Raw genomic sequence first — 12,767 nt, 5'->3', positions numbered from 1 at the left:
TTTCCTTGGAAAAGGGAAGGTACCTTCTCGGTGATCGGGTTGAGCGGTTGTTTTTTTCTGCTCCCGTTTTGCTCAGGAGGACTGTTTTTTCCCCCCCCGTTTCGGCCCCCTTTCTTTTTTTTAGATCAACCCGGTTGTTTCTAGTGTTGCTTTTCCAAACGGGGTCCGCGTCGGTCTTCTTTTCGAACGGAGAAATATAAAGTATATCTAGAAATAAACACAAATCCCCCCCCCCCCCAGCCAGCCCCCAGCACTCTCCTGTTTACGTTTTGTGTATTTTAATGCCTTTTATATCGTATTTTTCCTTCCCAAAAGCTGCCAGGCGGTCGGGCCCCGGTTTAGAAATGTGACGTAAGCCTTAGGCTCAAAGCAATACCCGTTCGCGCACCAGTGCCGCCAACACCGAGGCTTCCACATCATCGGCACCATCGTCAGCCACGACCGTCCTTACACCGCCCGCACGCCGCTCTGACACAACCGCCGCCGCCAACATCGGTAGCGACGTCCCTGAACCAGCACCACAGACACTGGCGACGATACCGGGCCCCGTGCACACCACCAAGCACAGCAAACCGGCCATCGTGACTCTCTATCCCACCTGCGGATTATAAGTCACTGGTGGCGGTGCTCTTCTGGGAAGAAGAAAAAACGGGGGACAGTTGATAACGTTAACCAAGAACAAAAGTTTAATAGAAGTCAGACATTCCCAAACATGGATATCGCGATAGACTATACGTGCTCTCATAATCGCAGTTGTTCAACAAGTATGACAAAAGGGCAGGGAAGTGACATAGAATTCATGTTCTGACCAGTGGCGCGTGAATAGTTGCTCCAGGCTAAACCTACTGGTTCTCATGTCGTCCTTTTGTGTCTTGTTGATGCCCTGTTATGTTCTCTACTTCTTCTTCAAATGCATCGCACTACTGAAATTTTGAAATATCGAGGATAAATGTCATCAGTTATCTGCTTCCCGATGAAATGTGTGCTTCCCACATAGCTAACAGCTATATTCCCTTCTTTTTGGGCTAAATGACCTGATATTTTGCGTAATATAATAGTACAGTCTGTAAATATCCCCGGACTTCTTTTATGTCTTTATATACTAGGTCTTTCACATCATTTTTGTTTGGACATTTTCCAACCAAATTTGGGCTCCTATGATATAGTTTTTAAACCAAATGTCTTTGAATTTTGTATGAAATACCTAGGATAAATGTTCACAGGACATTATTCACACCTTTGCATATATACATCTATTTGGATATTTTGTGCTATTTTCAGCGAAAAACGCATATTTTGGGCTCCAGGACCTGTGCCTAGCCTGCAATTAGAAAACGCCAGCAATCAGCGACCGAGTACAAATAGAAATGGCCAGCAAAAGTGTATTATGAACCAAAAAAAAAGGCCCCAGAAAGCCTGCTATGGAGGCTAACCAGTGCCCCGGTATTACATGTCCCCAATGACCTGAAATTCAAGTTAGGTGTGCCACGGATATGTATGCCCTCAGGACTTTGACCACACTTTTACATACGCCTCTTAAAATTGATTTATTTGGGAGGAAGTGGGTCTACTTATTTCCAAATGTATATTGTGGGCTCCTGTGCCCAACATCGGGTCAATTCTATATGACCACGGGGTGATGTGCATTATCCTCATAATTTGGCTTTTTACACCATCATGCGAAAGTTCAAAGAATTAATATGGGGATAGCTTTAATTTCGTACTGGAGATACGGAAAGAGTCAATTTAGAATGAGGATATTTTTCTTTATTGTTACATGGGAATCAAAATTTGAAAAATACTGTTTTGATTTGGGGCAACGCCGGCGTAGTCCAAAGAACTGAATATACTGACTCTTTTAAACATGGGTATAATGTTTTACTTCGTTATTCTTTGGCACATTTTGAGAAAAGATGAGAGACTGCTGTTTTACACATGTTTCTTTTATCATTTTGCGCTTTTAGCTCGTGTGGATATTAGTAATAAACAATAATGGTGACTTTATGTCTTTTATGCATTAGATGTCCAACATGAAGAGGGCAGTGGGTGTGGGAGTACCCTTGATGCTGATCTTGGCCGTCTCCGCGTACCTCATCCTGACTGCGTCAAAGAAGGACCCATTGTCTGAACCCGGACACCGCGTCATCAAAAGGTCCCTACGTAAGTGTATGATAACCTCCAAGCATATCTTGCAATGGCATAAGATAGTATTATAAACTTGGGAAGGAGTTTAGCAGGCAGAAGAGTTTCCGCGATGGCGACTGAAACTCCCCTGCCTGCTCCTTCCCAAGCTCATGATTCTATCTTAGGCCACCGCAAGATCTGCTTGGAGATTAAGTGTATGACTCCTTACAATCTGGTTGATTGATCATAATGACACCAATCATGACCAGGCGTCAATGATGTTACAAACGGCAGTTAAAATAAGCCGGTTCATCGTTCTAACTACACATGCGCGACATCAACGATGAACTGTAGCTTGTAAACAGTCTATTGTAATGCTAGATATATGTCAAGACGTGTTTTCTATATGGCGGTTAACTTTGATGTCTTACCCACGGTTTATTTTACTGCGTGTAAATGTACGCAAACCATAAACAGTACATGTATACTTGGTACTAGTAGATTGATGGACTAAGTGGCTTATAGAGTGTGTATATAGTCATGATATGGGTAAAACGTATCAAACACGGTTTTCTTTTCGGATTCAATCAAAAGCTCTCATGTATTCCATCGATACCTTGCCATATTGCACAAGATGTACAATGTTATGTATTAACTTCCTTCCAAATCCGATAAGGCGACTTTATGTCAACAATGTTTGTTTGTTTGTTTGTTTGTCTTTATTTATCCAGGGGTACATGTCGCCTGACCGGCGTTTTTCAAAGATCCCTGGGGGGAAACCCCGTGTAAATTCATGTGCACTTTAATTTTCGATGACAAGGGAATGAATACCAATATGTAAGAACGCGATAATTTATAGAAACCAGATTTTCATCTTAATGTTCATGATAATGTTTCTTCACTCCATTCTCTACTCCAGCATTGCATTCTGAACTAGAAGATGCCCTTAAAGCAGCAGCTGCTGAAGACGCCCCTGCTTACGTCAAGGACAAACGCTTCCTCCCGGCCATTGCGAATCTTGCTGGGAACCTTTTATGTAAGTCTTCTTACCTTGTTACTGGTTTGGTACACAGTACTATGTCTCTTACTGACCTAGGAACACTCTGTTATCAGCATCAGCATACTCTTAATTATGTCAGGCCAGGCACCTGTATATGTCAAGGGCTGACACCACAGTTGATTCGCTCCAACGGCACATTGCATAAAAATCCCTGAAACAAGACATTGTAAAATTACTTATTTTGTTTCAATCTCAAAAACTCATCTCCACCAGAAAGTCAAAAGGGTATACTAGGTAAAAATGGAATAAATTAAACAGGGTGTCAACCAGCTCAAACGCTCGTCACATATTGGTATGAGAGGATGTGGCATCTGCAATTGTGTATTCATAAGGACGATCTTGCAGTCATTTAAGCTGTCGTCACAAAGCAGGAAAAATAGCCCTCATCACGAGTCTGGGAGTTCTATGAAGACATTTTCGGTCGGGCCACAATTATTAGGGACAGACCGATGTTAGCAGGTCACCCAGCCCCATGGAACATCACGTGGTGGATTTGCAGGGACAAACAAGCTTCATTCTATGACAATTTTAAACTTTGGCGAACTGGAGATCGATATATACGTCTGACTGTCAAATATTTGTGGAAATCCTGGCGTCACGTCTCAGACACAGTGGATGAACTGAACTGAACTGCATGCCGTTATCAGTGCAACGTTGGCTCTAACAACGATGTATCTGATACCAAATGTTTCTTCTATCTCACTATGTACAGCATCAGGAGGGAGCTTCGATGCAGGAAAACTGACCGACACAATAAAACAACTGGGCGGTATGGAGAACATGGGACCGGACATCATGGCGCAAAGTGTGCAACAGGAGGCTGAGGTCACGGCAGAAGTGGAAAAAGAGGTGGCAGAGGACACGGTTGATAAGATATTTGGAAAAGGTAAGGCAGAAAAGTGTAATATAATGAAGCTTTGAATCGTTTGACTCCTCGCGTGCATTGGTAAGTTGTCATTTAGCTTGTATTATAAAATCTCTCTGATCATGCTTTTGAGTGCATATAGCTTATTACCAATTATTCGGAATGTATTTCGTTTTACATTGTGTCACAGCTGAACTTGAAAAGAAAGAAGATGACGGAGACGGTGATGATGACGACGGTGGTGGCGGCCAGGAACATGAGATAAAGGTGCACCAGAACTGTAACAGTTCTCCTTTTTTGTTTGTTATATGAAATAGACTTGTGTGGTACTTCTCTACTCAGAGAACATGGAAGCACTGTACTGAGAGTTCTAGAGTTTCGAGAGTTTGATTGCAGTAATTCCAACGTGAAGCCTTGGTATGCAGGAAAACGGTAGAATTGATTGGGGGAAGTCATCAAAGCTTTTGACGCTGAGTGAAATGTGTTAGTAACTTTATTTGGGACCTTTTTCTTTCGTGAATTCGTTATTTGGTTTCTTTTATATATATTATGTTTTTTAAGTCACTTTACTTCCAAATGCAACTGTAACAACCGACTCTATTGAAACCACCGTTGATATAATGTAATCTGTTTTGCAGGCTGAAGTGGACTTCGTTGCACAGAAAGGCATGGTGGAGGATGACATGTTCGCTCCACCAGGGATGCAGATGAAAATAGACGTGGAGGAAGACCCGAGGTATGTATTTGGTCAATTATCTTTGTCTATATACACATAAAACTACCTGTCAATATGATACACGAGACCCCGCCCCCGTACAACAAGCCACATTTACTCATCTGATTACACATCCGCAGCGACAGGAATTGTGGGATGTGTCAAAGGTAAAAAAGTCCTTGATAGCTTGTCAACATTTCTCGTCTCGGCCATTGTCTCGATTTGCATTACAATGTTCAGAGTATGTTTTGTTTCTGTCTCAGGAACCTTAACCTTTGACCTGTTACCCACAATTCCTGTTACTCGAACTCATCTTTCGTCGCGCATGCCTACTCTAAATAGTAAAGGAGCTTATAATAATGATTAAAAATCAATCTGACCATTTACGTTTCTGGGGCATATGCACGCGTAGATCAGCAGCAGATATAATTTTGTCAGATTCCGCATTTTCATTATATTGAATATTTCTATCCAATAACTATTGTGAGTAAGCTTTATTTCTCCAATGGCAGGACGGACAGCGAACCCGATGAAAGCTCCCCACCAAAGGCGTTCTCTTACCCCATGGGAATGGGTCCTGCTCTGATGAACGGATGTTTCGGAACAGGATACAAAAAGGGCGATCCCTGCTGGAATAAGAAGGCTTTCAGCCCAGTCTGCGAGGTGAGTTTTGAATCCCGGATATAACCTGGCTTAATTCACGTCCCTGAAGCTATCAAGAAGCAAATAGTATTACTTTCCATGATCAAGGCATCATGCCATTGTTCTGGTAACGTGCTGCTATTCAGACATACAGAGAAACATGACAATGACATGTATCGTGCACATACCTTTCATCATCACGTTAAAATTCCCTGTGCTGTCTCATGGCCTTCCTTGAGATTTGCCTTTATATCTATGAGCACTGGAGGAAAAAAATACCTAGTTAGTAGTGATTATTCATTCATTCATTACCGTAACATTAACGTGCTCTTGTCACACAGAACATGATGGAGGGGTGTGCCTACATCGGGGTCGGCTTTGATGGTCGCGGAGACTACAGCAGCACGTCCCGAAGGAAAACAGTCGTGCAGCGGAACTGTAAAAACAAGGGCTCGTGAGTATCAAGGAAATGCTCTATTGTATGTCACACTTAGCAAGATTCTAATTTGTCTAATCTAATAGTAATCTAAACACACACACACAGACACAAGGACAGATACAGCAAATATATACCACGTGCTTTTCGGTAACGTTTGATCCTAGAAGCAAATCCTACGATAGCATAAAATGTCAGCTGTCAAATGCTGTATCAAAAGCTGCCTGGCAAGTTGTAATCCTTAGCCAGTTTTGATACTATCTTATGTCACTGGTAAATCTGCCTGGAGATTACCTTGCTGCTGCATTTTATATAATTTTCATTACAAGACAACATTATACCATGACAATGTAATTAAATATTGTTCACTATGCACCACAGGTAGACTGTATTATGCTATGACAATGCAATGAAATATTGTTCACTGTGTACCACAGGTACCGCAATGAGGACGTTCCTGACACCATGAACGTTCACGGCATCTTTGACACGGACGTGGGGTCCTACGTCTTTGAGTCCAGACAGGTGTATCGTCACTCCCTTCAGATGAAAGCCGGAGTGTCATTTTCCGGATTTGGCTTCCAGGTTTGGTTGCATGTTTTTGTTGTTTTTCACCGAAGAATTTTACTTTTGTCTACCAGGCTCCAGTTTCATTCCGGACCTACAGATTACTTCCGAAAACCTTTATCATTGTTAAACGATTAAAATATTTCTATTTATGGTACAATAAATGATGATGGGTTTCACGTTTGGTAACATTTTTTTTACTGAAGAACATCTAATTGCAACCATTATATTCAAAGCCTAATATATCATACTTCATTTCATTGATATGTTATAAAAAGGCTGTTATCTGTAACTGTTTTTCTTGACCGTTAATGGATCTTATTTCCACGCAGGCTGCCGTTGAGTCAGCATATGGGAAGGAGTCATCATCACAGAAGCAGTCCTTCATGTCTCTTATTCAGTGTGACGTGATCAGGTGAGTTTGCTTTTATATGGTATTATGTACTCCTGCACTAATTGCAATGACGGATGATCAGGGACTTAAATTAAAATCACCAAATGAATAACAAAGTGAGCGGAGCAAACTTGTTGTTTCAAATGAATTGATCATACAAACCGTTGGTCAGTCGTTTTCAATCTTGCTTTTCCCCACAATAAGCGAGGGAAAGGCAAGTCTTAAAAACGTTATCATCCTAGAGCCCATTAAAAGCCTACATTTTGTTCCTGCAATTCTGCTCGATCATATATGTATTTCCTTTATGGCTAAAAGATAGTGTTATAAGTAACGCAAATAAGCAGATGCTCAAGCAGCAGGATATGATTTTGGACACTGTCAGACGTTTCAGATAACATTCCTCACGATGGTAAAATTTGGCCCCAAAATTTCCAGACTTCTATTGGGGTATTTAGAACACGAATCATGTTCCATCTGACGTAATCGAACAGAACGCTGACGTGATCGAACAGAACGGACGTTCTATTAGAGGTCACCCGCGGTCACCCGCAGGTTGTTACAGTAAACACGCAGAAAACACCCTTGTTTTCCTGGGTGCCGTGCGTCAGAAGAAAAACTAACTTTTTCGCAAATATAAAACGTTATCTGGCAAGCTTAGTTTTGCTGCCGCCAAGTTTGGAACATGTGACATGTAACAAAGCTGCTGGCGTCATTATTGGTGACCTTGAATATCACAACACATGTTTACGGCGGTATCAATTACCCCATGTCCCTATCAGTGCGACTCGACATACGGCCAAACATGGTATTTAAATCGCTTACAAAACGCGTGCAAAATAACTCTTTCAGGACTTATATTGTCGACAACTAATATCTCCAGGTTTGTGTCTTAGAGATTTTTGGAATATGGAGGCAATTTTGAATTACGAGTCTTTGAGTGTGAAAACATGATTTTTCGACCTTATATTGTCTGTAAAAATAGTTGTAAGCACAAGTTGAAAAATCCCTAAGACAGAAAGTTTAATCTTACAATCATTACTCATCTGATGTAAAAGATTTGGATTTTCATTCAAATTTAGGACCGATCTAAATATGGTATTTGCTTTTTTGTGCAAGAAACACCCTTTCTAACTAAACCAACTAGGCATATTTCAGAAAACATTGAAACGAAACTGTGCAGCACACGTACACGGCAAGATTTGACGTGTACGCATTGCCAATTTTCATTTAATCTCGACGAGACACGTGCGAGAGGTTGCTTTTCTAACTATCACGATCTTGTAGAAGATGTTTCAGTCACTGTCAGCCCTCCGCGGGGACCACGCGGGAGCTCCGGTAACCCGATACTCCACGTTCGAATGGAAACTTTTGGGCCAAATTTGACCATCGTGCCTTATCTTTCGTCATTGAAACTGACGTTTTAGAGAACATCCTTAATCCGTGAATAGTTTCATCAGGTTGGGATATTAGTGTTTATAAAGCAATGGCAAAACGAGTCTCTTTATTCAACATTGAATTTCTTTATCTTTTGTCAAAAACACTGACGAAACATAATGAATGCTGTCTGAAAGGAAAACGTCTGATCGTTTCCAAAATATTCAGTTTTTTGTATCCACTACTTCCTATTTGACGTATTTTTTTACCTGGATGACCAACTTTCATAAACGGATTATAAGGTTTGTTGATGAGAAAATTTGACTCATTTCACCTGTAGGTATGAAATCTTCCTGGATGAGATCACGCCGGACACCTTAAGTCTACCCTTCCTGCGGGACTTCTTGGCTCTTCCGAAAAATTTCATCGAGGGGAAGGCAAAGCTTCGTAAGTTTTAATCATTTTTATTTTATTTTCAAATATCATATTAAGAATAACTTTCATATTTAAGAAATCAATATATTTTTCTTTAATGCAGAATAAGCCACAAACATAAGCAAAAACTTTGCTCTTAGACAATCATTTGTTACATACAGAACGGTTCATCATCCGCTATGGAACCCATTTCATCAAGTCAGCAAAGTTTGGCGGTTCCTTCAGGCTGTTTAAGACACAAGAAGCCTCCAAGAGTGAAAGCATGGAGGATTTCTCCATCCAGGCCCAGGCTTCTTATAATTCTCTTTTCTTCAACGCCGGTGGTCACTTTGGAATGGGAATGTCTAGTGGATCCTCGTATGACAAACATTTCTTTTACTCTTGTGATGGTGGGAATAAGGTAACATAATGTAACATAATATAACACAATGGAATATCTGTTCATATTGTCGGGCTTTTCTGTCACAACCAGTGAAGGATCCCTTCGGTGAGCTAAATTGATTTCATTTTTCACTTAAAATGTTATGCACAATTAGGGTCATTTTTTTCTTTCTATAATTTGATAACATTTGATGACCTAATGAAAAATACTTATACTGGACACGAGCTCTACCTCTAAGTTGCAGTGAACAGTAACTTTTCGCTTATTTTTCAATTACCTGTTGTTCGAAAAACTAACCGATGTACCTTATAATTCTTGACCAGAGTAACAAACGTTCCGTGAAGCAAAATCGCTGTAAATCATATAAGCTTATCAGCCTCGTGAAAAAAATGAATCTCTTGTCAATATTAAACAATCAAACATCTGTAATCTTACAGGCAGTCTTCCAAGACTTCCAACACCCACGTGACAGTAGAAGGAGGCGACCAGGAAGTTGCCTCCATCGTAGCTGACTTCTACTCCACCGGCTTCAAAGACACCTTCGTGGAGTGGCTGAAGTCCATCCCTGCATACCCCAAACCCATCGAGATGTTCATGGGCACCATGTCGGAGCTGCTGGACATGAACTACAAACTTCTCTTTCCTTTTGACATCAGTGATGCTGCAGACGGCTGCTTCAGTGAAAAGTAAGCTTTATCACGCATCATTCCGATTTGACCAGTAAATTGACAACTTAAAATATGTGCTGCGGCATTAACTCTGTTCCATAGATAAAGATAAAAGTAATATTATCTTTGTATTGAAAATCCTAACACCTTTTTTATTTTATTTTGGCCTAATGGCACAGAATGTGGGACAGTGGATTGTAGGGAAGTAGAAATAAGAATTTGGCAATAGAATCCTCTAAGTTATTATGTAAGGTTCTTACAAGATTCAAGTGTTCTGGTATTAACTTCCATATTCTTTAAAAACAAATCCATAGCCTGAAGACCGAAGACATCACAGGAAGAAAGTACTATGAGGTGCAGAAGCTGGTAAACAACAGCAACGGAGTGATGGAATCTGCCACTGAGAAACGGTAATTCTGACATTTGTAGAAGATGATTAATCATGAAGCTAGTTGGGATGCACACCAATCTAATATTTATGATCTTGAATTGGCAACAAAATGATAATGATAATAGATTTTGTAGAAATAGGTCTGATTTTGGTATGTGGCATAGCTGATGTTTACGTCTAATTGATTTGGATTGTCATGAATATAGCAGGTCAGCAAATGTCTTAGTGATTTCTTACCCTTACATGATATCCAAGGCTCAAGCCAAGTATTGATCCTACGTCTGAATCTGTACAGATATTGTGACTTCACGTCAGTGGACAAGTTTCAAGAAGGACTGGACAAGAAACGGCTCGCACTGGAAAGGGCAATAGTTATGTACATGGAAGAGGTATGGTGCATACCATTTTGTTCAATGTTCCATCTCTGGTTAGAATGTATTCATTATGAGATACCCATCACCAATGTCTGAAGAATAACTAGGACTACTATGGTTAATGCTGTTCAGAACTACAGGCAGGAACGAAAGAGTTTGCATCTAATTTGTAGACGATAAAATTAGTTTTTACTGTTATCCGTAGGTAAATGTGATACTTTATTTTCTGTTCTGTCCTGTTCTACTGGAATCAATCATGTTATCCGTGCCTGTCTTTTAAGAAATGTAGTTTACCAGTTTGGCACAAAGCTGACCCAAAATAATGATACAATAGTATCCATTATAATTCCGAGGGCTGCTACACACTCACTCACTATCCGGTTAAAAAAAATAAATTGTCTAACCCACTTCCAGTCAAAATGGCATACGCACTTATATAGGGCATGCATGCTTCCATACATGAATATGAATAATTTGGTTTCTATATTCTAGAAATATTTCTAAAAGCGGCTAGGATCAAGCAAAATGTAACATTGGATGTAGTCTAAATTAGAACAGTCATCAGGCCCTGATTTATAATAGGCATTGAACGCCTTCTTTAAATGAACCCCACTTCTCCAGACTGAGGTGGAATAGAATCGTGACCGACTGCACAGCAGCCGACTGATGATGATTGAACGCCACTATGTGGTGACGTCACTGTCGTGTGACGTCAGTGTTAAGGGTCACGTGGTCACTCTCTTCCATCATGGCGTGATTGTACAAGCACAGTGTGTGAATAAAGATCCTTTTGAATCGAATTGCATCGTGCCTCTGAGTCTCTCATCAGCACCTTCCTCATCAATGTTGGCGGTAGGATTTTGTTGACAGGAATTTCCCAATGAAGCTCAGAGGAACGAAACTTGACACACTTCTTGGTCTTTACTCACCTACCATGTTGCATTCCTTATAAACAGATGGGAAAAAATTAGTGTATGAAACCTTTTCATGAACTCACTGCATATTCAGAACTCTGATGAACGATCCGGTTTTTTCTCCACAGGGACCAGTGCCCACCACGGATTTCCGCCTAACGGGGGGCAAACCTGGATGTACGACTGAAGACTTGGGCGTGAAGGGGGGAAGTTCGGGAACTACCTACCCAAAATGGATCGAACTCATCAATGGTGACACTTATAAGGTAGGAGGTACAAGGGATAAATCACCGAATGAGAGAAGCGTAGTGGTTTATTATTCCTACAAGTGTGAATTATTTGTCAGCTATCAACGCACGTCTCACTTCTTTTTGATTTAGAACTGGAGGTTCATGAACAGTCCGCATAGCCTGGAGTGTTTGTTTCTTAACGGATACATCTGTAGTAACCAGAATAACTTGAAGGATTTCATATCACTATCATAACTTTGCTGTTTTAATTGCAGATCATATTTGATATTCCTGAAAACATCAACTACGAAATTACGAAGAACACAGAGGCCTTCCTAGTTTATGCCAGGGGAAAGTAAGAACCTAAACATTCCTAATAGAGCTCATCAGCAATGTACATACCAATCTATGAGTGGGTACCGGTACGATGTACCAGTACATCATTTTTCTTGTTGGACCGGTCCGAAAAATAAAACAGCCCTGAAAAAAAATAGACCGGTTTTGGACCAAGTAGGAAATGAATAGATTATATTGGCAGGGGTTTACAAGTTTTGGCGCTTATTACAGATTCAGGAAAGTAATGAGAGGCAAGTAGAGTAGAGTTTAAAGCCAATTTGACCAAGTTTCTACAGTCAAACTTATAGAGTGTGGATTTTAAAACGCCAACAGCAGTCGAATACTCCACCAAATATATATCAATTTCTTTTGTAGAAACTTGGACTATTGTTTTGATTATCGACCATTCACAAGTTTTCATGATTAGGTCGGTCCAGGTTTAGGTCCGGACCTGGACCTGGTCCTCTGGACCTGAACTGTCCCTATACCTGAAGTTTCTGTACCCGTGTACCGGTATCCAGTTTTACCCTAAATTTCTGATACCTTTGTGGTGAATTGCTAAACTATTTGATTTTCAAATAGTTATTGGTGCAACAACCCACAAAACTGATTTTTTATCAACAGATGGAATTGTCACACTGCCGGATCACCAATGCACATGTACAACAGCCGTAACAATGGCGGGAGTGGCGATACCAACAACAAGAAGGTAAGTCCAGCCAGACAACGTGTTCATTATCTAACTGACAACACGTTTAGAAATTTAAAGGTTGCTGGCCACGGTAACGTGCACTATAAATTGCGTGACCAGTGACATCTTTGTTTTCCACTATGTGACCCCAATAGAACAAGCCATGACC

General features: G+C 40.6%; 1 protein-coding gene and 1 long non-coding RNA gene across 2 annotated transcripts in view; both read left to right on the top strand.

Moving 5' to 3' along the window:
* Window positions 1-611, top strand: part of LOC118422201 (polycystic kidney disease protein 1-like 2) — a 20,411-nt gene extending 19,800 nt beyond the window's left edge. Inside the window, exon 18 of the mRNA XM_035829716.1 lies at window positions 392-611. Within this exon, the coding sequence (XP_035685609.1) occupies window positions 392-611 (220 nt within the window). The remainder of the gene's footprint in view (window positions 1-391) is intronic.
* A 10,947-nt stretch (window positions 612-11,558) lies between these two features.
* LOC118423350 lies at window positions 11,559-12,618 on the top strand. Its single transcript, XR_004832036.1, has 3 exons — window positions 11,559-11,607; window positions 11,847-11,926; window positions 12,532-12,618. It is a non-coding gene; the product is annotated as an uncharacterized LOC118423350 (long non-coding RNA).
* The last annotated feature ends 149 nt before the right edge of the window (window positions 12,619-12,767 follow it).

This window comes from Branchiostoma floridae, chromosome 9 (genome assembly GCF_000003815.2).
Source record: "Branchiostoma floridae strain S238N-H82 chromosome 9, Bfl_VNyyK, whole genome shotgun sequence".
NCBI lineage: Eukaryota > Metazoa > Chordata > Leptocardii > Amphioxiformes > Branchiostomatidae > Branchiostoma > Branchiostoma floridae.
The sequence above is the reverse complement of the archived record's forward strand: the minus strand, read 5'-3'. Positions and strand labels throughout refer to the sequence as shown.